The 27,293-nt window shown below is 38.6% G+C and overlaps 2 protein-coding genes and 2 long non-coding RNA genes across 7 annotated transcripts in view; 2 read left to right on the plus strand and 2 right to left on the minus strand.

Annotated features, from left to right (window-relative positions):
* LOC307145408 overlaps positions 1–27,293 on the plus strand; it is a 1,105,317-nt gene that overhangs the window by 151,847 nt on the left and 926,177 nt on the right. The window lies entirely within an intron of this gene.
* On the minus strand, positions 1,716–7,669 carry spata2 (spermatogenesis associated 2). Of its 4 annotated transcripts, none has more exons than XM_079848486.1 (4): positions 7,454–7,669; positions 5,526–5,628; positions 4,848–5,288; positions 1,716–4,540 (listed from the first exon to the last, which is right to left on the minus strand). In XM_079848486.1, exons 3-4 carry the CDS (start codon positions 5,175–5,177, stop codon positions 3,230–3,232), a joined length of 1,641 nt encoding a protein of 546 aa, XP_079704612.1. In that variant the 5' UTR covers positions 5,178–5,288; positions 5,526–5,628; positions 7,454–7,669; the 3' UTR covers positions 1,716–3,229. The 4 variants fall into 4 exon arrangements, with proteins under 4 accessions (XP_079704612.1, XP_079704611.1, XP_079704610.1 ...); XM_079848485.1 differs by having other exon boundaries at positions 7,350–7,669; XM_079848484.1 differs by having other exon boundaries at positions 4,848–5,628.
* rnf114 (ring finger protein 114) lies at positions 7,956–27,081 on the plus strand. The gene is made up of 7 exons (XM_079848505.1): positions 7,956–8,106; positions 8,178–8,347; positions 10,795–10,945; positions 19,286–19,392; positions 22,349–22,463; positions 24,540–24,647; positions 25,515–27,081. The coding sequence occupies exons 2-7, from the start codon at positions 8,229–8,231 to the stop codon at positions 25,578–25,580; spliced, it is 666 nt and encodes a 221-aa protein (XP_079704631.1). The 5' UTR covers positions 7,956–8,106; positions 8,178–8,228; the 3' UTR covers positions 25,581–27,081.
* Positions 13,126–14,254, minus strand: LOC307145409. The gene is made up of 2 exons (XR_013818952.1): positions 13,579–14,254; positions 13,126–13,441 (listed from the first exon to the last, which is right to left on the minus strand). It is a non-coding gene; the product is annotated as an uncharacterized lncRNA (long non-coding RNA).

The raw sequence follows: 27,293 nt of genomic DNA on the forward strand, positions 1-27,293 counted from the left end.
AGAGAGACAAAGGCTAGAGGACGAGCCGCATCCACTAACACTCGTTTCACTAAACCAAAAACACATACTGAAGTTACTTTGTCAGAACATGCCATCTTCATGTCTTGTGCTAGATTCTGTTTCCCTGACGAGTTTTTTTTTTTTTTTTTTTTTGGCCCTCGCTTTATGCTGCGTACAGACATTAAGCATCAAGTCCTGCATTGTGTGCAGCCTTCAGGTTACCTAAGGCAGCAAGGAGAGCAGGCTGAAAGGTCTCTGAAATTAAAGATATGTATCCAGAATGATATACTGATTTTGTTCTGTTCGTACAGGCAAAAAAAATAAATAATAATAATAACAAAAAAAATTATATATATATATACACTGCCCTGCCAAAAAAGAAAGAGAAAATATTCACCGTTTGGATTTAAATAGGCAAATGCTTAAGAGTTTATGATTGGATCATTATTGCAGTGATTATTATGTTTCTATCATGTTATATGTTTGGCAAAAGTTCTTCTAAACCTAATTGATGGAGTGTGTAGCTTTTCATTTCTTAAACAATCATATAGGAAAACACAGCATGGCCATATTGATGGAATAACATTTAATTTCATCAAGAGGTGCATACTTTTTTAGTCAAGATCTTGTATTGTCAATGCAAGAGTCCAGCACTCTGTAAAGTCTCCTCCAGCACATCCCACAGACTTTCAGTGAGTTTAAGATCTGGACTCAGAGGAGCCGATTCATGTGTGTAAATGATTCTTCATGCTCCCACCCAACCATTCTTACACAGTTTGAGCCTGATGAATCTTGACATTGTCATCCTGGAATATGGCCATATAAGAAAGGAAAAGCTACACACTCCGCCAATTAGCATATAACATAATAATCACTGCAATAATGATTCAATCATAGACTCTTAAAGGGATAGTTCACCCAAAAATGAAAATTCTGTCAGTAATTACTCACCCTCATGTTGTTCCAACCCCATAAGACCTTCGTTCATCTTCACAACACAAATTAAGATATTTTTGATTAAATCTGAGAGTTGTCTCACTCCTCCATAGGCTTCTAAGGGATTGAAACTTGCTGGCCCGGAAAAGTTATTAAAGAGATCGTTAATATAGTCCAAGTGACTCCAGTGGCTCGATCTTAAGTTTATAAAGCGACGAGAATACTTTTTGTGCGCAAAAACAAACAAAAATAACGACTTTATTCTACTATTCATTTCCTTCTCTCTGAGCCTCGAGTTAGTTTACGTAGTGTTTTTGCGTAGCGCGTCTGTGTTGCACGTCACCACGTATGCTCACTATTGGTCGACGCTGGTCATGTGTGATACGTGGTGACGTACAACACAGACGCGCTACGCTTAAACACTACGAGGCCCAGAGAGAAGGAAATGAATAGTGGAATACAGTCGTTATTTTTGTTTGTTTTTGTGCACAAAAAGTATTCTCGCCGCTTGATAAACTTAAGATCGAGCCACTGGAGTCACTTGGACTATATTAACGATCTCTTTAATACATTTTCTGGGCCAGCAAGTTTCAGTCCCTTAGAAGCCTATGGAGGAGTGAGACAACTCTCAGATTTAATCAAAAATATCTTAATTTGTGTTCCGAAGATGAACGAAGGTCTTACGCGGTTGGAACAACATGAGGGTGAGTAATTACTGACAGAATTTTCATTTTTGGGTGAACTATCCCTTTAAGCATTTGCCTATTTAAATCCAAACAGCAACTTTTTTTTTTCTGGTCAGCCAGTGTGTGTACATACATGCATGTATATACACATAATTTAATTAGTGTTACCTTCATTGAATAATATAAAACCGGCCAACTTTTGAAAATTGTGCTGATACAATGACTAAAAATCTCTTATTAGGGTGAATTTCACAAAAACATGTCCAAGTCATATTTTACTCCAGAATAAAAAAATAAATAAAAATAAAAAAAACGGCAAGAAATAATATTCTGCTTAAAGAAAATGAAGCCTATGCTAGCCCATGTCTTTGTGGCATTATTTTCTTAACAATTAAGTACAATTGCCCCTAAAATGCACTCTGAAATAGATTCTAATTCTCATAACCGTGACCATAATTCTCAACCATAAGTGAAATCAACACTTGTAAAGTCCTACTGTAAGAATGCGGTAGTATTTGTTGTACTGAGTTCAGAAAAAAATCATTCTAGACCAAAAAGGATGATTTTCAATGCTGTATTTTTTCAGTGCAATAATGATAATCTTATTTTCCTCGAAGCATAATATAATGTCTTATTTGGATTTTGGGGTGAAATATGACCCATACAATCCTTTGTGACATTCACCCAGTAGTAACACTTTAGTTTGTCATGGTATGTGTACACACCATCATATAATTAATGTACAATGAATTAAAAAACAAAACAAAAAAAAACTCAAACTTTAAACCGTTTCTAATGACAGTCAGTGTAGCAAAATATTAAATTATTCTCCATTTCAAATCAATTAAAATATTAACAGGTTACAATAATGTAAAGGAAACCTGGACAGAGGAAAAAAATAATAATATATACACAGACATAATCATACAGTATGTGCATTAACTTTGCCAAGAAGAGATTCATGGTTCTTGCAAAACATGTTGAAGCCAGGAGTGCCCTCTCCTGGTTTTACTTTCAACAGCAGCATCTTTGAACAGCGTAGGCTGACTTCTTCGGGGTAAACCCACAAGGCATTTCCTGTCAGAGGACTCAATATAGGGACTTAACAGCAACTAGAAGTTCTGATACAAATTCACAACTTAAACCCCATTCACCTGTAAAAGTCTTACATAGATCTATAGTTTCACAATTCAAAATATATACTATTTACGTCCAGTGTAATATTTTTTTTTTGTTGTTGTTGTTCATTTGTTCAAGTTTGAGAAGTTCCAACTTACTCAATTCAATTCCAGGGTGAAGTCTCTGCTAAACTTTCACAGTTCACGCTGCATGGTTATTTTAAAGTTAACAAACATTGATACTGAATGGATTTCTCTGGTTAAACACCTTTTTTTTTTTTTTTTTTTTTTGTCCTTAATAAAGTAGAGCTACTGAGGGACAAGAAATGCACCGCAACATCACATGACCAAAACAAGTGCCAACTGAGAGAGGAAGCAGGAAACTTTAAATAAACAAAACAAAACAAAACAAATCAAGGGTGAAAAAGGCAGAGATAAAAGGAGCAATAGAGGTGTAGTGCACGACTGAAGCGCGGCTGTGTTCCCGGTCTATCGATACACGAGGTGGGATATGGTGCTGGATTTGAAATTGAGCTGATGATTGGGCACAAAGTTATGATGAGGATTTTTGCGGGTGCACACATCACTGCCGTAAAGGCTCATGCACATGTCACATGACACCTTGGAGCAGTTCACACAGGTGTGGGAGGCCCCGGGCTTGTTGCAAAAGCCACAGCGGGAGCCGCCCAAACTCATCCGCTCCCCAACGCTGCTGCTGCCGCCACTGCTGACCGAGCTGACCACCGATCCCACGGGTTTACTGGGAAACAGCTTGCTGCTCATCACAGCTTTGTCCAGCAGCAGCGAGTGGGACTGAGCGTGGGGGAGTGGGTGAGGGTGAGTGTGCGAGTGGGCGTTGGAGTAGACGGACAACTTCTCCTTGATGGGCATGTATCCGTCCAGAGGGCGGGAAGTTTTAGTGTAATCCTGGAAGCCGCAACAAGGCGTCGGTTCCACCGCATGGCAGGACGAACACAAGATCATGTCGCAGCGCTGGCAGGAGGAGAGCGAAGGGCAGCCCATCCCGCAGCCCTGGCACTTCATCATGTGCCCCTTCAGAACCCAACCGTCCCGGGCTTCTCGAGGCTCCCGGCTCGGCGGTCTGGAGGCCGTCTGGAGGCCACCCAAACCCCGCTCAGTGTACAAGTCCACCTCATCCAGGGAGGACAAGTGGTAGGAGTATGGCTCGGACGGGGGCGACTGGATGGGAAAGAAGTCCGCCACTGGGCTGTACGAGGGCGGAGCCGCCACGGGGTAAAGCGAGGGACTCGGCCGGAGGATTTCATCCTTCATGTCTTCCTCCGTGTCGACGAATAGCGGCTCTTTGCGGAGGCTGAGCGAAGCCTTTAACACGGGCTTGCTGGCTTGGTGCCAGTGTCCTGCGCTGTCCGTCACATCCACTGATTTGGAGGGCCGACCGCTTCTCCGAAGATGGGCACGGTCGAGATCCACGGGCCGCACCGACAGGCGGGACAAGTCTCCGGTGAGGCTGTCCCGTCGGCGCAGGGTGTCAGCACACCCTGCTGCATCTTCTCTGGTGTTCCTCCTCACATCCACGGCCTCCAGCTCCGAGGCGAAGCCCCGAGACATGGACACCACCTCGCTGAGTAACCGGCATTCAGCCTGGGCAAGAAGCAGCTCAAAGGAAAGCTGCCGAAGGTGGGAGGCTCCGCCCGGATGGTCCCGAACGTGGTACTGCAATTCTTGGTCTCTTGAATAGCCCATGGAGCGCAGAAGTGAACGCAGGTCCGCGTCGCATATCACCGACTGCAACTGGTACACGTATGGCCCTGTGAAGGTCTGGAAGGGTGAAAGAAAAGTCATTAAACGGTCAAAAGCAAAGGGAATTATGACATTCACACTGCCTTGTCTGATATCTTTCACATTCACAAACAAGAAAATGTAAGGTAAGGTATTAATAAAAGGCTCAATAATAACCCCAAAATGCACTGAATCTACAACCTTAGCTCCTCACACAACTTGTTTCCTCTGATATATCGTAGTTCACCCAAAAAGAAACATCTTTCCTTTTGTGCTCCACAGAAGTCAAGAACTGCAAAATTAGATTTGGCCTTTTTTTTGAGAATCCTTCAATCTCTCGACTCACCTTAATGCAACGGAACTCCTTCTTCCACGGAAAGAGCAACAAGTTGGTACAGATGGTTTCCAGCGTTGCAAAGGCTGTCTCCAATGTCCGCAAGTTTGCGCCTCTCTGAGTTCTCAGTGAGTTCTCCGCTACGTCGTAGAACCGAACCATGCGGAAGCGCTGGCCGGGATCAGGCTGGTATGAGCCTAGCAGTGCCGTCGCAGTGGAAACCAGTGCTTCCTCAGTCTTAGCCCCTGGCTTATCTCCTCCTTCACCGGTTCCCTCCTCGAGCCGATTCTCCAGAGATGCCACATACCTGCGGAACAGATCTTCTCGCAACTTGGCATCCATTGGTGGCAGTGGGCTGCGTAGCTGGCAACCGCTTATCCCACAATCCAGGAGTTTCTTTAAATGGGACCCCTTGCCATCTCAAGGCCTCTCTCCCACTGGACACCGAAAGACCTGGGACAACGGTGCAGTATAGTGGGGAAAATCAGCAAGTTGCGATCATCCTCCAAAGGAGTGATATGGAATAATGAAAGTGAAGAGGTGTGCGGTTTAATTTGGGCGTACACCTTGCCCAGGGCTCTTCCCTGCTGTTATAGGCATCTCTGCGTGCCTCATTAGCCAAAACACCTCAAAAGAAGCAACATGACATGAGAAGGTGGTTGAACTGGGGGCTGAATGGAGACTCCTCACCTTTTTAAGCCCTCACTGTCAGGTTGCCCCCCTGCAGCAGGTTGAAGGTCAGGGCTTGCAGAGGAGAATACGTTAAAAACACCATGTCCAATGCTGCCAGCTGCTGCAATGAGAGAAGAACAAAACCTGTTTGAATAACACAACTCTGTGAAAGAAGTGGAGGCTTGCCTCAGTCTATTGACCTGCAATCACAGAGCTAGTTAATAATGCAGGCATGCATCACAGAAAGACCAAAGCAGACCGTGATAATGAACTTTACATATGTGTGATGTGGTCTAAATTATAGTAGGCTGGTTTTAAACATTTTCTGAGCTTTTGTGAATGGAAATCTGTGTAATTATGTGGAATGGATTTAATTAAGGGTTAGCCCAGGGGTGTCAAACTCAGTTCCTGGAGGGCCACTGTCCTGCAGAGTTTAGCTCCAAAAACACCTGCCTGGAAGTTTCTAGTAATCCTGAAGACCTTGATTAGCTGGATCAGGTGTGTTTAATTAGGGTTGAAGCTAAACTCTGCAGGGTTGTGGCCCTCCAGGAACTGAGTTTGACACCCCTGGGTTAGCCTAAACGGAGTAAAATGTTTGAAAAGTTAGCATGGGCAGTTAGCTCATCTAACAACACCACTTTAGGTACACAAATAATCCTCCTCCTCTAACAGACATTCAAATGTAGTCATGTATTTGTGCTAAATTATTATTTATTTTTTTGCAGGCAACATATACACTACAAATATTTCATTATAAAAATGATACTGTTTTTTTTAATGGCATTTAAATAAAATGGATTAACGCAAAATGGACTAAACCTCTGGCCTTTGATATATCAGCTCATGTAACCCACAGAACCAGCAGTGAAGGGTTTCGGACTGTGGTTCCATCAGCCAATCAGCATTCACCGCTCAGGTGACTGACTCGTGTCTGTGTCCAAAGATAGCAGCATATGCAGAATACTTCCTGACTTTATTGAGAATTTGAGATGAATGTGAAGTCAATAGCTTTCTCCAGGTAATATATAGATGCTGAAATCATCAGCAAATTAGATTTAAAACAACAACAAAAAAAACATTAACAAACAAACTGGTAAGGATAGGGGACACTTTTTGAATTGTCAATCTTGTGAATGACAGGAATTTGGGACTTTCCACAATGATGTGTGTATATAATGCTGTATATAATACAGGAGCTCAAACCCTGTTTCTAGTAGTGAATGTGGACTGTGTACAATAAGGCCACACACACCACTTCGTTCCTCATTGGTTAGGCTGCCAACTGAATACTCACACAGTATTCCCAGCATTTACCTTCAATGAAAACTGATGAGACTGTCATTCAAGCTAGTAAATACATACACTTACAACTAAGTTATCTATCTATCTATCTATCTATCTATCTATCATCACCACCATCAGGACATCATCCTATCATAATCACAACATCACACTGAACATAGAAAATGTGAAAAAATCCACCTAAACAGACCAGGGTTTACAGAGAACAGTGAAGTATTAACACATGATTATTTCTGCCTGCATTGCATTGCTACAGTGATAAACAGTGACGTGTGTTAGCAACACACAGCTAATATGAGTCTCGTTTACTTAGTAAATAAATCTGTCAAAGCACCAGACAGTCCGATCTGATCTCTTAACAAGTGTTTGTTACAGGGATAGACATTAATAAAGTCGTTAGTCTACTCTTAACTCGTTTCTATGGCTGATATTAGATGCTGTTAGCACACCACTGCTAACATTAGCGCAGTTGCAGGGCCCTGTAAACCCACACACCACACAATTTAACCACACACCATCCTTCCTTTACTTTTTAATTACCTCAATATGAACAAGACTTGAATGTAAACATGCCCGTTGAGTGTCGTGCGGTGCTGGGCACCATTAATGAGCCGCCCTCCTCCCCATCATCCAGCGCCTCTTACCTTCATGTTCCGCTGGAAATCCCCATCGCCAGACTGCGCATGCGCCACACTGCCTCCTCTGCGCGCTCCCGAGGCTGCAGGCTGCAGATAGGACTAGCGTTGGAATCTCTGATTCATTCAGCGAGTCGGTTCGGCTACATGATTCGATTCATTGGAGTCATCGCTCAAAATCCCAGAAGTCCCTGCGCTGCATTCAACGTCTTTGTTTTTTTTATTTTTTTTTATTTTGTACTTTAACAATGTTTGCTCAAACACCGAGTCATTTTCAGTTAGCGTAGGATTGTAATTATACAAATATTTAGTGACGACGTATGTGTTCCAGTTTGTTGCTGTCATTCCAGTCAAATGTTACGTTTTTCACCCATCAGTTTCACTATAAGAAGTTTCAACCGTAGACATAATAAATACGTATGTATTATTGTCTATGGTTTCATCTACCTCGCAGTCGAGTAGAAATTCATGATTTTCATATTCACGCCTTCCGAATCAATTAAAAGAACCGGTTCAAGTGATTCATTTATGAATCGGATACCACTAGCAGCAATATCACGCTCACAACTCTTGATTAAAAGACGACACACGCACACACTACATATGTACCATCTTTCACTCATTTGGGTAACCTCTGCGGCTTTTTGTCATTAGTCAAACAGGTCTGTATTAATGTAATTTCTCATGCGTGTGCATGAGATCAGCTGAGTTTGTGCTCCTCCCATCCCGACAGTGAATCTCACCGGACTGGAGTTCAAGAACACGGAAACACAGCGCAGCAGACATGGCAATGCTCAAAACAATCCCTCAAACTGATGTGAACGATGCTGAAGATGATGAATTCATATGTCCTGTGTGTTTGGAGATATTTATCTCTCCGATGACCACACAGTGCGGACATACGTGAGTATCCATGAGGTCTAGTGCCTTAACTTACCGCAGTAACTTCTCGATTGACATGTGTAATGTTTATTTCGTTATCACGTGCAACCGACGCACAGCCTTCATGCCATGTAGTTTAAACTTAATATGATTGTGCCCAATAATAATGATCAATAAATGTAGTTGTGATATGAGTTTCCCAGAAGACAGCAATTGGTTACTTTCAGTTTTGATTCTTGTGTAGAAAACTTTGCAGTGTGGGATTGTGGGAATTGTAGTGCTAGCTTTATTATGCTTTGATCAAACTACAACACCCACAGTGACCTATGAAACAGGGTCTTTTCCATTTTGATGAGGTAAAAAAAAAAAAGTACTTTGATATACATTTTAAGGGTCTTACATGCCCGACAATCATAACAAACCACCAGTAAAAGCGATAAAAGGAGGAATACTTTGTTAAAATAAATTGAAGAGTATTTTGATTCATGGACTAGTTTATTTAAATAGGGGGAAAATGGTGGTAACAGTGTTGATGAAATCTTCAAGTGTGCATTATATCAATTAAAGCCATATAGGGTGAATTAAGAGTGATTGGGAGACTGTAAGGTTTCTTGCCATACATTAAAAACATCAGCCCAACACATGATGCATTTCTGTAATCTGAAAGATGTTAACTATCCATTTGAACAGTCGTTTATATTATAATGAATGGATGCATGCCATACATTTTTATGTAAACTGAGCCAAACAGCCCAACATTTTTGTGGTTGATTAGGGTTTGCACAAGTGAAAATGTTGGAAAACACAAATTTAGAGCATAATCAATGGTTATCTATTGCAAGGTTAATCATTTTCCAAGTCTTTAAAGGAGTCATAACCTGCAATTTTCACTTTTCCACGAGAATCAATGTATGTTATAATTGCCTAACGATTATACACTGGCCGGGAAGCCGATATTTAAAAGTGAAGCGTTTGTTTACCTCAGGGTAAATAAACCAGCGCGCGTGCACGCGCACTCAAATACGAGATTTTGATTTCAGCCCCGTCTTGACGTCATGACGGGGCAGGATATACCATATATGGACACCGCAAACCTATGCCGCGGGAAGCCCGCCCCTCTCCCCCTCATATTCAGTTCAGTCGAGAAAGATGGAGAAACGAGTACACACCTGAGTTGCTCTGTGGTTGACTGCCACAAACAACATGTAAATGTGTTTTCTCTACCAAAAACGGACCAAACTATCAGGGACCAGTGGATTAAATTCATTTTTAATGACGCTGTCCCAACAACACTTTCAACTGGCTTATCGTTAGGAGTCTGCGCTAAACATTTCACACAGGAATCATACACAAATTTGGGGCAATATCAGGCGAAGTTGGCCTCGAAGCTCTGTTTGGAAAAAGGTGCAATTCCCACCATCAGAGACTTGCCTGAAATTGAAACGGTAAGACTGAGTTTTTATTGCTCTACTCTGTGTAACAAACAGCAGCTAACTGCTAATGCGGCTATTGTATGCTAGCGGGAGTATTAGCTTCGAGGTAAACATGGGGAATGGCTGCTAACGTTACTTTGCAAACAACAAATGACTGAGATCATCATGAATTCGGCTATTGTTGTATATTGATTGCCTAACGCTTATACACTGGCCGGGAAGCCGGTCGCGGCCTGGTCGGGTTCATTCATAACTTGCGCCATGATGTCATTTTGTAATGATATGCTAAAGCGTTACCTGCGGTGTCAACCCCCCTCCTTCCTGCCACCAATCAACGCGCCCCTCATTTGCATTATTAAAATGACCGTCCACGACAGCCAAAATATCGCATCAGATCTCGCGAGACAATAATGCCTTCAGAAATAAGGGTCTGAGGAGCTCTGTGTTTATTTTTTTTCCACTTTTCTTTTTTAGAAGGGCCTGAAAGACTATAATACAGCAGTAGGTATCCAAGGTAATACTAGGTTATGACTCCTTTAAGCACTGTCCCAATCACTCAATGGGACAAAATAAAAATAAAAACCTAATTCTGAAAATAGAAACATGAAGTGAACACATTTTTACTGATTGTGTTGCAGTAGTGCATCATATTCATGGTTCCATCAAAAGTTTGTGTAAAATAGTTATGACAATTTTATGACCTCATTATGAAAAGCTTGTTATTTTTCTTACTTCATGCATTTCAGGATCAACTTCCTGTTTGACGCCTGCCCCGCCCACCTACACAATGTCACACCAATGAGGGCGTCCGATTTTGATTATGTGGTCTCACAGATATGACTCAGCAAAAAAGTTTTTAATTTTCAACCATTAGGCGAGAAAATGATGTCCCAATCACCCTTAATTCACCCTACATAGTGACAGAGTCATGTATCTTGTTGGAAAGTGGGATTGTTTTGTTGTCATCCAAATGTGCATATTTGCATCAAACATTACTGTTTTAAATAAAACATATCCCTTGTTTCGTGTGGTCAGATTCTGTGAAAGCTGCCTTCGGGAGTGCTTGCGGCCTCAGAAACCTGTGTGTGCAGTCTGCAGGTCTGATCTGCGCAAGTGGGAGAAAGCAGATCGTTTACAAGACTTGATGCAGAGCTCAATCGGGAGGTGCAAAGGCTGTACAAGAGAGGTGTGTGGGTGCATGTTTGCGAGTTAAACTGTGTATGTTACGTTTAGATGGCATTACTTATTCATTTGTAAGTGCTTATTCTGGCCAAAAAAACACCCACTTAATCAGGGGGAGATTGTTAAACACTGTAGTGACATGTTTATCTGAAATAGATTATACTGCAATAATTGACTGTTAGACAATAGAAAAAAAGGCATTGAATGGTGGTACAGGAAATTTTAAAGAAATTAGTGACAAGTAGGGTTGCAATATTGACAAAAATATATCATCGTGTGCATTTTTTAAAATTAAGTGTAAAATTTAGATGAGTGTGTTTTTGCGCTAGTACCTTGGAAGGTTTAGGCCTGTTGTGGACCGCCGACTCCTGAAGATTTCCATATTCTTCATATTCTGTGCGGTGATTAATTCATGGTAGTGACAGAAACTAATGGACCTATTATGCCCCCTTTTACAAGATGTAATATGAGTCTTATGTGTCCCCAGAATGTGACTTAATTTTCAGCTCAAAATACCCCACAGATCATTTATTTTACCATGTAGTGGAGCGGCTAAGTGCTTATGTTTGGCAGAATCGTTCAGTTTATGATACAAGCGTGAAAATTGGCATGAGCAGTTTCCATGGGTCACTTGACAAGAAAATTGTCCGAGCCACTTGAAATTTCAAGATGGCGGCAATTTTTCAAGATGGCCGACACCTTAGTGGAGCAGTTAAGTGATATAGTGGAGCAATTAGGCTTAAGAAATCATTTAGTTGTTGATACAAGCATGAAAATTGCCATGAACCTAATTGCTCCACTAAGGTGGTGGCCATCTTGAAAAATGGCCGCCATCTTGAAATTTCAAGTAGCTGTGGGTGGCTTATTGTCTAGTGACCATCAGAGACTGCTCATGCCAATTTTCATGCTTGTATCACCAAATAAACCACTATATCACTTAACTGCTCCACTAAGGTGTCAGCCATCTTGAAAAATGAAAAATCTTGAAATTTCAAGTGGTTTGGACAATTTTCTTGTCAAGTGACCCATGGAGACTGCTCATGCCAATTTTCACGCTTGTATCATAAACTGAACGATTATATCACTTAGCCGCTCCACTAATGCCCAAAATGCCCGCTTTTGTGTGGAAACAAAAACAAGATGTTTTTGTGTGTGTGTCTTTAAATGCAAATGAGCTGCTGCTCCCCGCGCCCATTTCCAGAAGAGGGCAGAGCCTTCGTGCCTCAGCTCAGATACTCCAAAACTGGAGAACACCATAGCGCAGTTTCCACAAAACATGTTTTTGAATTCCACTGCGCTGCCTTTCCATTATTTTCCATGCAAACATGCGCTAGAAGGACCTTGCTTCCCCCCCCCCCCCCTCCAATTCGAGGCCATTCGTACGGTTTATACAAGTTAAACTTCCTTTAATTGAACGCTGTGTTTTTAAAACGCTGTTTCCTGTGCAAGACGCTATAAAAGATGCCAAGACGCGAACGCAAAGGTCAAACACATCCGTCTAGCCAACGACTCATTTTGAGACACTCACACTGTCACGGAGACTGCTAACCAGGAAGCGCATGAAGATGAAGATTCAAACAAAATGGTCTTCAATCCAAATATATCACAAGAAACAGACAAAACGCACTTTAACATTGACAACACCGAACAAAGAACTGAAGGAAGACAGGACTTAAATACACAGAGCTAATTCATGGGCAACAGGTGAATGGGGATATACAATCAAGGGAACAAACTGGCACACACTGGGAAACGGGCACTGAACTTAAAACACACTGAAACATCAAAACCCTGACACCATCATAGGGTAGTTGTGTAACACACTGCTGACACACATTTACTGTATGTAAAAGTCAGTTTTGCATAATAGGTCCCCTTTAAGAGGTGATATTTGCCCCCCTAAATTGATTCATTTTAACTTCATAAGAGCATTCCTTTATTTTCTAAACGTATTAAATATACGTCACCTTTTATGTCAAACATAGCTTAAAAAATAGACAATAGCCGTTCAGCCAATCAACACACACTTACGTCACTGGTAGTTCCTATCCACCTTTTTCCTACGCCTCATGATGCAAATTATGGGAGTAACTGTAAACAATCAGTGACAGGTTCACTCTATGAACGCAATAATAAGCATCAACAACTGGGTACAATGAGATGATGACATTATTCTACTCACCCTTCAACCACTGACCATTAAGAGGACATGTAAAAGTGTAAAAGCATTAACCAATTAGTTAGTACCTCAGACCGTGAGCAACCCCAAAGCTTGATTATTTCTGCAGCAATATTATGGACGTGTTAAATATCTCTGTAGTAATATTTGTCTGTATTATGCAAAAATGTTCATTAACTGGAACATTGAGTGATAATATTTCAAAGTGATTTCCGTCATTTTGACAGACAATAAATATTGTATTTACTTGCTTTAGAAACGTTCCAGTAAACACTGCTAATGGAGACAATTATATTTGAAAGCATCCGTGTGAAAACAAACCTGGAAAGAGACGTGAGGATTTGGGGGAGAAAACGAGAGATTCTCAGTGCATTCCAGTGAATTATTAATGCGATATACCGTAAATTAAATCAGGAAAGCAGACCACAAATGCACAGAATATGTTGTTCTTTTTATACAAACGAAAAAAGAAAATAATCTGGAGGAAAAGAATGCAGCGTCTGAAAAGAGATCTTGCCTCAGATATTCTTGTTATGCCACGTCACATTAAAATACCAAGCGCTACATTATTATCTTGAAGTCTGAACATGAAGGAATTTGTACAGCTCTTTCAGTCAAACTTACTGGATTAATAAGGATTATTTGTTGCGCAACCGTATGATTTGAAATGATTTGTTTTAGTCTTTTTGAGTGGAACTTCCTCAAACCGGAAGTGCCTCCCTTAATGTAAAACGCAGTAGGCTCGTCAGGAGAAAGGAGGATTGTGCTGTTTTTTTAAAAAAAAATTATTATTATTATTTTTTTTATTTACAGGGGCAATGCACATTAATAAACATAAATGTAAACGTGCCAGAATTAGCCCAAAAGGCTATTTTTCATCTGTAGACCCTTGACAGAATGTTAAAAGGTCACCCTAAAAACAGAGACAGAGCATCACACATATACACATCATATGGAGAGAAAAAAAATATATTAATAATAATAGTGATTACAGAAAACAAATTCACACACAACCAGAGAAATCACTATTACAATACAAAATATGCGTGAATTATCTAAAACAAAGTAAACATGAGAAAAAGGAAAGAGAGCGAGAAAGATGGCAACAGAAGAGAGCAACATAGCCAAGAACAATTAGTAAGTCTATTGTCAAGAATATAATACTAATGTTGACAGTGCTGAATTGTCAGTAACCATTTTTTAAGATGAGACTGAAAAGAGCCAAAAGCATGTAATCGTCTAATTGTTGATGGGACGGAGTTCCATTCCCTTGCAGCTTTGACCGAAACTACAGACTGACTAACGTTACTTCTTTCGAGAGGAATAATACAGTCCCCTCTTTCCCCACCCCTTGTAGATCGGTGAGCAGTTGATCTAATATTCACAAACTGTTTTAGTGGTGAAGACAGGCTATGTATAGTCTTAAACAGCAGACAAATATGGACATATTTGATCAAGTTATCCCAGCTTAGCAAATTGTATTTTTTATATATTGAGCAGTGATGAAACCGAACTGATTTCTTATCAAGAGTTTTTAGTGATTGTTTATACAAAGACTCTAGTGGTTTCAGAGTAGTAATACTAGCTTGCGACCAAGTAGTTAAAGGGATAGTTCACTTTGAAATTAAATTTTGGTATGTTTTAGCTTACCTCAAGGGCATCCAAGATGTAGGTGTCTTTGTTTCCGCAGTAGTTTCAGTTTTTATATTTTTAGGTCAAACCGTTCTTGTCTGTCAGTCGTATAATGCTGGTCTATGGTCACTGTCTCAAAGAGCATGCACAGCGAAGTCCAAATTAAACAATTCCCCATCGTAAGTACACACTGATGGCCTAAGACACGAAACGAGCGGTTTGTGTGAGAAAACGAACAGTATTTATATCGTTTTTACCTCTTATACACAGCCACGTCCAAGTGATCTGAGGGCGCGCGCGCATCCTGGTGTGTGACGTGTATGCAGACTGGTGCATAGATATATATACACTAGATGTCGCCTTGCCTACGGCAGTTCATTGGAACGAATTCAAATTCGTAGCCAAGGCGGCATCTAGTGTATATATCTATGCACCAGTCTGCATACACGTCACACACCAGGATGCGCGCGCGCCCTCAGATCACTTGGACGAAATTTACTGCGCAAACAAAGACACCTACATCTTGGATGCCCTTGAGGTAAGCTAAAACATACCAAAATTTAATTTCAAAGTGAACTATCCCTTTAAACAGTAAGTAATATGAGAAATAATCATGGAATGCATATCCATCAAAGCGGCGTCAGACGACATATAATCACGAATAAATCTAAAATTTGATAACCCGGTTACAGACCTTTTTAACCTGCGCCTTAAATGAAAGTTTGGAATCAATCAGAATACCAAGGTACTTATATTCAGATACAACTTGTAATCTTTCCCCTGATACAAATACATCTGGCACTATACTTAAATTCTTAGTTTTGGTGATAAACATACACACTGTTTTAGAGATGTTTAACTGTAAGCAGCATTGTTCTAGCCAAGCTGCAACAGGAACCAGGGATTCTGTAAGTTCATTTGCATCTTGTGACACACTACTTCCGTGTATATAAATAACAGTGTCATCTGCATATATTTGAATGTTAGTGTTAGGACAGACGGATGGAAGAGCATTTATGTACAACGTAAAAAGTAAAGGACCCAGAATAGATCCTTGTGGAACACCAGTGGATATACTTAGAGGAGCTGACTTATAATTCTGTATACTAACATACTGTGTGTGACCTGACAAGTATGATTCGATCCATCTCAACGTATGTGGAGAGAAATTAAAACTTAATAATTTAGACAACAGAATTCTGTGGTTTACCTGAAATCAAGAAACACAACCCCTCCTTTATCTAATAGAGACTTAACTTTTTCAGTGAAATAGCAATTTGCCATCTCAGTTGAGTAGTTTGCTCTGAAGCCAAATTGCATTGGATGTAAAACAAAATAACTATTATTCAAGTAATTAGTGATTTGTGCAGCCATCGATTTCTCTGCAACCTTTGAGACTATAGGTAAAATACTAATAGGTCTGTAATTACTAGCAGAGTGAGGAACACCACTTTTGAATATAGGCACAATAACAAATGACTTCCAAGCACATGGGAACATCCCCTGAGAAATTGAAAGATTGATAATTTTAGTGATAGGATTAACTAATGACTCACTAAGCTCTTTAAGCATTACCACATCCATACCAAATATATCCTTTGCTCTGGATGGTTTAAGAGATGTAATTGTTCTTATGACGTCTAATTCAGAGACTGCCTTTAGAGTAAGGGCTTGTTCACCTGTATTAACTGGGTAAATGTATGTATACTTAGGGGAAAAACATTGTGTAATTGTGACTACCGAGTCAACAAAATAATAATTTAATGCTTCGGCTACATCAGCTGGATTGTTAGTCAGCTTCCCGTTAACCATCAATTCAAGTGATCAAGTATCTTTTCTTTTTATCACCTTTTAAGTAGCTCAACTTATTCCAGATTGTTTCAGAATTACCTCTAGCCTCATTAATTATCCTCAGAAAAAAATCAGCCTTTGCTTTTCTCTACGACTTTACCACCTTGTTCTGTAACATAGCGAAATTTTGTCTATCATGACTAAACTTTGATCTGTTTGCTGTTGATCCCGTTTTTTCATTAGTTTTAAGATATCAGAATTAATTCAAAGGACAGTATATTTTTTATTTTTAGGATTAAGTTTACAACTGAAATCATTAATAGTGCTCTCTTAATTTTTTGGAAAATGTTTGACTGTCTTCGTCCTGATCTTTTCCGATTAATAAATCCTCCCATTCAATCTGATAAACTGCCTTTCTGAAATCATCTAGTTTACGTTTTTGGAATGCCATAAGAGTCATATTTCCTTATGAATGAATTGAATCTCTTGCTAGATCATTTTCTGGCCACTAGAATCACATTGTGATCAGAAAGGCCTGTTAACATATTAAAAGTTTTTAAAATTCTCTCTGCTCGGTTACTAAAAATTAAATCAATTTGAGAACTTGTTGAATTAGTTATTCCCATTAATCATTTGCTTCAGATCAAAGTGATCAGTTATCTTTCTGTGAAGACCATTCTGTGAAGTAGGAGACTATTTAGTCCCTCCAAAAGGCGTTCATATAACTTACACCATTCCCAGTTCCTGCGGTGCGAACACACCAAAAAGCGAGTACTTCCGTTATTAGTTAGGAGCTAGGAGAACGCTCCGCCGGTGTGAAGGACCATTTAGAGACAGAGTCAGTAGAGCTAGAGCGAGCCAGAGTAAAACTGTATCAGCTGAGCGAAGTCAACGTTAAAGTTGTCAGGAAAAAATGAATAACGAAACACCGCCACCCTAGCAGAGCAGGATAAAGAAGAGACAAAAACAAGAATGTGGCTCTGCTCCCCAAAGTCTTTTTCACACAGTCTCCACCGCTATCAGCCAACACACCCGCCAGACACAGGGAACAGCTCTACCTCTCTCCCGGGCCCGGACATGACAATAGGGGCTTTTGCATCGGGTAGTTATAGGAACTAGCCAACAGGGCGGTTCCCGAGAACTAAATGTTCCCCTAGGACAGATTGGTTGCATTCGCTGTGCCAGACTGAACTCTGAAGTGACAGAACGACAGCGACAGCTTGGCATTCAACAACGGCAACGGCTGGAGAATGGAGGGCGCTGTGATCAGAGCTGGGTGTTTGTGTGTGTGTGTCGTGGGACTCGTGATAATGGAGATGGAATGTGTGTAAGTTATGCAATGGAAAGAGCTAAAAGGAGGGCTAAGAGAGGAAATCTCCTATGTTAACCTGCAGGGCTACACATCATCAAGGCTGAGAAAAGAACAACGGCGACAGGGCAATTCGCTCTCTGAGTGTTTATTGTGGAGTAAACTGTGTGCGTTTACACAGCTTTTTTTTTTAATGTCGGGTGCTGTTTCGTATAGCATGCGTTCGACCAATCAACGTACACTTAGCCTACATCACTGGTAGTTCCTATTGTGCTTGTGTTAGACCCTACTCTGAAGTATGAGCTAATTAAGTTCCCCCGAAAGGCGTTCCTAGAACTACATCCGTTCCCAGTTCCTGCGGTGCGAACACGCCAAAAAGTGTGTACTTCCGTTATTAGTTCTAGGAACTCTGAAAAGGTTCCTCAGGTCGAAAGCCCCTAATGTTTCGGTGAGTGTAGCCCACAAACAACACAACACAACACTGAGGTATACAGCACACAGGCAGTGTTAGTGAGGCCGAAACACCTGTTGAACAAAGAGGACTGAGAATCTTAGGAGAGGGCCAGTTCAAATCAAAGGTAATTTCCCAGTTAAAGTCCCACTGTAGTCAATCATTTGATCAGTATTTATTTTTTTATTTTATACCTTAAAACACGTCTTTGATCACCAAAATGACATTTAAATGTTTCTTCATGCCTTAAAATATCTTGAATGTATGAATCTTGAAATGTTGATCTGATTGGTTACAAGGTAGTTTGTGACGTCAGAAACACCAGCGATCTTTGGTTTACTGCAGTTTTAAGGAGAAAACATTCAGCAATGGTGTCGACTTCTGAATTTACACATGGTTTGTCTTAAAGCACATTAAAAACACCACATAGACTTATAAACAACATTAACATCTGGATTTTCACCACATGGGGTCTTTAACAGTGATGGTCGTCGATTCACACACAGCATTGACTTCGTTAATATGAAAACCCGTGAAAAGATCATCAGACCCGGACCGGTTCTACAGGAGTGTTAGAGAAACTGTAATAAAAGCATTTGCATTATTAGCAAAAGAGATATTTGCAGCGTTGAGCAATGTAGCCAATCACAGATCATATCTATTTATCTCTTCAATCAAATGGAGGTTTATTCAGTCTTTTTACATTGCTAAGTTGTTCTAAGTTTTGCTAAATTATTAAGTTAACCCAGTACCTTTTAAACACGTTTAGATTCGTGTCAGACTGATCAAAGCCTCTGCACCCTGATTTGTGGAAATCCTGTACCATCAGGCAATCTGATTTGAGCTTTCGATTCCCACAAGTGCTGTTGAGTTCAGTGTGTGGTATGCATCAGCCGGGCCGTGAACAGACTGTGTGTTGTTGACCGTGAGCTTCTGTCTGAATCCAAGATGTTACTGGTTAAAATGTGTATCTGCTACCCAGGTTCTTTTGTCTGACATGAGAAGCCACACAGGGGTTTGCTCCAAATATCAAGACTATATCAAGGATGGTATGAAGTCCATTTCAAAGACCCAGCCTTCCATTGTCAGGTAATATAACGTTCTTCAGCATTTAATACTGTATATGGGTGATTTTTCAATTAGGATCTCATATATATATATATATATATATATATGTGTACAGGCCAAAAGTTTGGACACATTACTATTTTTAATGTTTTTGAAAGAAGTTTCTTCTGCTCATCAAGCCTGCATTTATTTGATCAAAAATACAGAAAAAAATGTAATATTGTGATATATTATTACAATTTAAAATAATTGGTTTTCAATTTATTATACTTTAAATCAGGGGTGGGGAACGTTGATCCTGGAGGGCCATTGTCCTGCAGAGTTTAGCTCCAACCCTGAAAAAAACATTTGGCTGCCTGCAACTTCAGTAATCCTGAAGACATTGATTAGCTTCAGGTGTGTTTGATTAGGGTTGGAGCTAAACTCTGCAGGACAATGGCCCTCCAGGATCAACGTTCCCCACCCCTGCTTTAAATTATCATTTATTTCGGTGATGCAAAGCTGAATTTTCAGGATCATTACTCCAGTCTTCAGTGTCACATGTGACATCCAGTCGATCACATGATCCTTTAGAAATCATTCTAATGTTCTGATTTATTATGAGTGTTGGACACAGTTCTGCTGCCTAATATATTTGATGAATAAAAGGTTAAAAAGAACTGCATTTATTCAAAATATATATATATTTTTTAATATAAATCTTCTTTATTATCACTTTTTTATCAATTTAACACATCCTTGCTGAATAAAATTATTGATTTATTTAAAAAAAAATAAAGAAAAAAATGACTGACCCCAAATTACTGACCAGTAGTGTATATTGTTGTTACAAAAGATTTGCTTCTTTTTTTTTCTTTTCTTTTTTCTTTTTCGTTTTTTTATTCATCAAAGTATCCTAAAAAAGTATCACAGGTTATGAAAAAATATTAAGCAGCAGAACTGTTTCCAACTTTGATAATGAATCATCATATTAGAATGATTTCTAAAGGATCATTTGATAGACTGGAGTAATGATCCTGAAAATTCAGCTTTGCATCACCGAAATAAATGATAATTTAAAGTATAATAAATTGAAAACCAATTATTTTAAATTGTAATAATATATCACAATATTACATTTTTTTTCTGTATTTTTGATCAAATAAATGCAGGCTTGATGAGCAGAAGAAACTTCTTTCAAAAACATTACTATTTTTAATGTGTCCAAACTTTTGGCCTGTACTGTATGTATATATATGAAGAGTTCAGATGCAAAAGCCTCTAAGTGCCATCTGAAATTTTCTTCTAGAATGATCATATTTATAAAGCTTGTATATTTAAGTTCGGTAATTTCACTCAAATGGCAATGCAAATTACCTATTAATTGTCATTTAAGTGAAATTACTTAACTTAAATATACAAGCTTGATAAAAATTATCATTCTAGAAGAAAATTTCAGATGGCACTTAGAGGCTTTTGCATCTGAACTCTTCATATATATATATATATATATATATATATATATATATATATATATATATATATATATATATATATACATACAGACATGATAGGATATGCCTTATATACATGGCGTCTTTACATCTACTGTCACCATAAAATCAAAATTGATGATTCTTATTTTTTTATGGAATTCTTATTATAAATAATTAATTTGTACACATTTCAGTTCTTATTATAAATGATTAATTTGTACACATTTCAGTTCTTATTATAAATAATTAATTTGTACACATCTTTTCTTTTTTTTTTTACAACCTGTCACTCACATGAGATCACAGCAATAGCAAACCCCGATGTAATAGACTTCATAGAGAGCGAACATGTCCGACAGCATTTCTCACTGCTTAAAGGGTTTGTTCACTTCAAAATGAAATTCCTCTCATCATTTAATCGCCCTCAAGTTGTTTCAAACCTGTATGACTTTCTTTCTTCTGCTGAACACAAAGGATGATATTTTGAAGAATATGGGTAACCAAACAGTTGATGGGCCCTATTGACTTCCATAGTATTTTTACCCCAAGTCAATGGTCAAATGATCTTCTTTTGTGTTCAGCAGAAGAAAGAAAGTCATACAGGGTTGAAGCAACTCGAGGGCGAGTAAAAGATGACAGGAATTTCATTTTGAAGTGAACTATCCCTGTAAGCAGTGAGAAATGCTGTCGGACATGTTCGCTCTCTATGAAGTCATGCAGGTCACGCATAATTAAAATGTACGTAATAGATGCACTTTAAAGACAGGCTACAGATCCTCTGGATTCACATAAGGAACATTTCTTTTGCTTCTACAGGGCGCCACATAATAATGCTTACCATTACACTCAACCTAACATATAAGCTTATATTCTGTGAGCTACTGGAGACCCAGAATGAGGCATAAAAGCAGAAGAACAATCCACTGGAAGGATTGTTGTATTAAATTAAATATTTATTCAAAAATTAGTTTGTTAATTCATTTGTTGTCTTGTCAATCAGTTATTGCAACCTCAGTTTTTAACACCGTCAGATGAAGGTTTCTGTTCATTTTGAAAGAAATATTTGTATTCTTTTTTTCCATTTATTGTGTTAAAATATTAAAACATCAACCAAAATAAATGATATTATGTCTGATTTACCAAGAACATTGGTTATATATGTTTAATATTAAAAAGAAGGGTAGATAGATAATTAAGGAATTTAGGAACTGGATTGTTCATAATAACCATAACCCAGAGAATGTATTTACTTAGCTCTTTTACTGAACACAATTATTACATAATTAATGTCTTTACACTGTTGTTGGATGAATCAAATTAAAACAGCATGCTTTTTAATGTTGACACAAAAAGTTTAATATTTAAAAAAAGAATCAAAGAATCTGAACACTTCACACGATCCTTACATCTTTGCTGAGCTTTGCCTAAATTAGCTTCACCCATTTCTTTTGAATCCTTCATCTGGACTGACACACACTCTGCTTGGTCTCCTGTTCCTGTAGTTCAGTGCCGAACCGCCACACGTTCACCTGTCCCTTCTGTAAGCAGCAGAACCTGGACCAGGACGGTCTCGTGGAGCACTGCACCTCCCGCCACGCTCACGACCCGCGCCCAGTGGTGAGGCTTCGCTTGTGTCTCTTCAGTCTTTTAATGTCTTTAATGTAGTTTAATGTAAATCTTTTTGTGAAAATGTAAGTGCCCCTTTAGTCTCGAGACAAAGGAACCAAAGCATATTTTGTTGTAGTTACAGTCACATGAAAAAATAAGTACACCCCGTGGCAATTGTTGGCTTTTTTTTTTTTGTTTGACATATTTGTACAAGCAAGACTCTTTGAAACAGTGCTTATTACCTACTTGATTAACTTTTTTAATCATTTATTCAACAAAAATATCAATAAATGCTATTTTCTTCTGTGGAAAAAGTAAGTACATCCTTGGCCTCCGCAGTTACAGCTATACTTATGTATCATATGCTGTGTATCAGTTTCATTAATAGGCATTGTTTCAAAGAGGGTCAAATCTTTGCTGGGGTGGAAATGTGTCAAAAAGCCAACAATTCCCATGGGATGTACTTGTTTTCACATGGCCGTAAGTTTAGGAGACTAAACACTGGTAGAGGCTGGTTGCATAAAATGCTTAGATTTTAAATTATTTTTGGTGGTCATAACCTTTAAAGTTACATAAAAGGAAGATTGGTCTAAATTGAATCTGGAAAGCAAGACTGCTGACTAGCTGCTAGTTGAATGGTTCTTAAATCTAAGACTCTTTTCCTCCTCAGAGTTTAACAAATCATCTCCTCGCAGGTCAAAATGACCCAGAGCTTAAACATTACACTCATTTTTGTGTCCATAAATCTTAGAAATCTTGTCCATAAATATCAGTCTTTTTCTCTGTTTTTGTTGTTGATTTTTATTTTATTTACCTGTATATTCTTGAACTATATCATTTTAATTGAAAATAAGCTTCTTCTTTTTTTACATTATTTCACAAAAACAGCAACACAAAGAGATTATTCCAGTCCAGTTCTAGTGAAAACATCATATTGGGTCATGCAATGAGTCACTATCTCTTACAAGGGAAAAAATGTCATTGACCCACATTTGATGATTATTGCCACTAGAGGGCATAAAGGGTCTCAGTGGAGCTGCTATATTGAGCAGAGAAACTGGAATATGGGAACAACTCCAGTTTGAAGTTGAATTTGTTTTGTATGCATTCATATATATATATATATATATATATATATATATATGACAAAAAAAAACTGATCTTTTATAAAAAATTAAAATTCATTCTTTTTTTTTTTTAATGTATTTCTGTGTGTGTTTGTGTGTGTGTTCTGCATTGGGGATATTCTATATTCTCATCCCTTCATTTGTTTGTGTGTGTGTGTGTGGGTGTGTGTGTGTGTGTGTGGGTGTGTGTGTGTGTGTGTGTGTGTGTATGTGGGTGAGTGAGTGTTCTGCATTGGGGATATTCTATAGTCTCATCCCTTCTTTTGTGTTTGTGTGTGTGTTTGTGTGTGTGTTCTGCATTGGGGATATTCTGTATTCTCATCCCTTCGTGTGTGTGTGTGTGTGTGTGGATTTGTATGAAAAAATAAAGTAAAATAAAAAATGATTTTTTTTTTTTTTTGTATTTCCCATTCATTTCCTATGACGGGTCAGGAGAAGGAGACGATTAAGGACTTTTTTTTTTTTTTTGTATACCCACAAAAACTTTAATCTAGTGTGTGTTTGTGTTTCTTATTTAAAGTGTGGTACCATTCAGATGAACACCTGATTTTTTTTTTGTTGTTGTTGTTGCTTTTTTTTTTGAATAAACCCTTTCAGATCAAACTGAGCCGAACAGAGGAGTCGGGTTCACGAAGAGCCTATATTTATGCAACCGTTCAAAGCAGGCTTTACTGCAACCAGCGCTGATTATTGTAAATTGCATATATGTTCTGAACAATTTAACCAGCAAGAAGTCGCCATCTCAGAGTTTCTGCACAATAAATGAGAATAAGGGGAAAAAAAGTTCTTTATAGAGTCTATCAGTTTTGAAAGGGTCATTTCTAAGGTTCTTGGTGGTTCTCCATTGCGTGAGCCTTTCCCTTTAAACAGAGAAGAGTCTGAGAAGTGGCAAAGAGTATGTAATCAGTGTTCATCTACATATATTGTGATGTATATGAACCTCGTGTCTCTCCTGCAGGTGTGCCCGATATGTGCCTCGATGCCCTGGGGCGACCCCAATTACAGGAGCGCGGACTTCTTCCAGCACCTCAAAATAAGACATGCTTTTTCTTACGACACTTTTGTGGTAAGTAGGTTATAAGAGTTCAGTGCCCTGGTTTTCCACTGTTAAAAGAAGAATGTCGATACACTAAATCATCCAGCTATCGACAATCTTGCTGTTTGCTTTTTCAGTGATTTAACATGGGTTCTCTTAGTAAATTAAGATTTTACTTAACTTGTATATTACACGTGGTATACATAGTAAGTCAAATTTAAGTTAAGCTGGACATTAATTGCGTCTTACTGATATAAAGCCTTTTAGTTTAGCAGAGCTTTGTCTTATTAAACCATTTGTGTTGTAGTTGTGCAAACTTCTGAAACTGTAAAGTGCATAAGTTTGTGCACTAAAGTATAATTATTATTAGAGAAACTTAAAGGTAAAGCGCAGCCAAAAAAATTGACTCTCAAGTTGTTCTAAACCTGTACGAGTTTCTTTGCTCTGTTGAAATAAAAAAATGTATATATTTTGGACAATGTTGGTAACCAAACAGTTGCTGGACCCCATTGACTTCCATAGATGGACAAAAATAAATACTATGGAAGTCAATGGGGTCCAGAAACTGTTTGATTACCAACATTCTCCAAAATATCTTATAAAATCTATTAAATGAAAGATCATAGTTTTCAAACCTAAATCATGGTAGTCATATGATCAGAGGGAAATTATTCTGCTCTAAATGGCTTCCATCACTGATCAAACGTATGAGTTTTTGCTGTTTAATATTTTAAGTTGCTTTGACTAAATTGCCTAAAAATGGACTATTTATTGTGTATGCAATGTCAACTTTTTCCTAGATTAAATAGTTGAGTCATCCTTTAAGTGACTGAAATTGCTGGTGGTTTGAGCCTGTTTGTAACCAATCCTAAATGGATATTGTTGTGTTTTTCTCAGGATTATGCTACAGATGAGCAAGCCATGATCCAGGAGGCTCTACAGCGCTCAATGCTGGAAAACTGACATGGACCCCCAGCTGAACGTAACACAACCAAAAACTACTGATTGTGCTTAAAAGAGAATCAACAAACTACAAGGGGATTCAGGGCTATTCTGATATATTATTATACATACACTAATTTTGGTAATGCCAAAGTTACCATTGGTGTAATATTGATGATTTGCTTATTCATAACAAGCATATGGATCACATATATTCATATACAAGACATTACGATATACATTCATAGCTGTCAAAATAAATAAATATATTCTGCCAATCTATAATTAGTTCACCTTTTTATAACAGATTTTTGTTCATATAGTAAAGTTTGTATAGCATATTGTCAGATTTTGTGGCACTGGAACAGAATGGCCCGTTTTAAAGTGTTTTCCTTTTATGGGTTATTTTGAAACCTCAATACTGAGGTGAGCTCATAGGGTAGAAATACTGATATTGAATCAGATCAGTCTTTTGATCCCGAGATTGTGATTTTTCTTATTATTTTGTTGTTTTAAGAGGCAGTTTAACACTTTTTGGAAGTGTGTTTCACGTTTTGAGTTTGTTCAAACCAGTAGGGGGCAGTACTGTATCATTAATCCAGTGTAGATGTACTTGGTCTGACTTCTGATCTGCCCTTAAAGGGATAGTTCACCCAAAAAAAAAAAAAATCTGCAGTTATTCACCCTCATGTCGTCCCACACCCAAATGGACCACAAAAAAAAAATATCCAAGACTTTCATTGTGTGGACAAAACCATTCCTCAAAGTATCTTCTTCTGTGTTTCACGGGAGAAAGTGTCATTCAGGTTTGGAGCAATATGAGGAAGTGTAAATGATGACAGAATATTCATTTTTAAGCTCAAAGTTCATAAATGTAAACCTTGTAGAGGCTGTTTGCACTCTTCCTTTTTTTTGTTCATGTTTATATAGCAATCATAATGTAGATAGCAGTTTTATAATAAGTTCTGTAATAAATTTAGTCTGTTTAAATTGGCAGTAGTTTGAAATCCTGCGATATATTGAACAAAATTATAAAATTGCGGCCTATAAAGTGAAACTTGTGAAAGTGTTGCATGTTGTTTGATGCAGATACGTCATATCCTCTGCTTGCTTTATTCTTGTGTTATTATTATTATTATTATTAGTGCTTAATGGTACTGATTCATTAACCTGTAAGTTTCTTGGATGAATTGCTTGTGTATAGTTAATAAACTTTTTTTTTTTTTTTTCTTCAAAAGCTTTTAAATGTTTCAGATGAAACTGTTTTAGTGTATCTTTTCTCAATCCTTGATTGTGTTACTGAAGCATGTTCAAAAACAGCCTTTATTACTTCACCCCTTCACATATTGCTTTTCCCCTTCTGTTTAATGCATGTGCATTCAATTTGGTTACAGTGTGAATCTCTCTCCCCCGTCCGCTCTAACTCCATTACTGTTGTTCATTTTCTGTCCCACAGCGACTGTCAGCTCTCATGTCTGAAGGTGCTAAATCCTGATAAATTAAAGCTCTTTAATTATTTAAACACTGGACCCTGAAATCACTGTGAGTGATTTATACTGGTGTGTTAGACATGCTGGGCCAGAAACAACACCCACCTCTCTGATGGATGACTGGATGGAGGGGGGAGAAAACACACGCTAGAACAGTAACAGGCCCTCAAACCTTTATACAGATGCCCGTCACAAAAACCGCTCATCATTCAAGTCTCCAAAAATGATCTCACAGCCTGATGAT

Source organism: Squalius cephalus (assembly GCF_949319135.1).
Source record: "Squalius cephalus genome assembly, chromosome: 18".
NCBI classification, from domain to species: Eukaryota; Metazoa; Chordata; class Actinopteri; order Cypriniformes; family Leuciscidae; genus Squalius; species Squalius cephalus.

Coding starts and splice junctions, on each gene's coding strand:
- spata2 (XM_079848486.1), bottom strand. CDS start 5,177: ATGGATGCCAAGTTGCGAGAAGATCTGTTCCGCAGGTATGTGGCATCT. Junction 4,541..4,847: donor AGGAGTTCCGTTGCATTAAG/GTGAGTCGAGAG, acceptor TCACCCTTCCAG/ACCTTCACAGGGCCATACGT.
- rnf114 (XM_079848505.1), top strand. CDS start 8,229: ATGGCAATGCTCAAAACAATCCCTCAAACTGATGTGAACGATGCTGAA. Junction 10,946..19,285: donor GCAAAGGCTGTACAAGAGAG/GTGTGTGGGTGC, acceptor TCTGCTACCCAG/GTTCTTTTGTCTGACATGAG. Junction 19,393..22,348: donor ACCCAGCCTTCCATTGTCAG/GTAATATAACGT, acceptor CTGTTCCTGTAG/TTCAGTGCCGAACCGCCACA.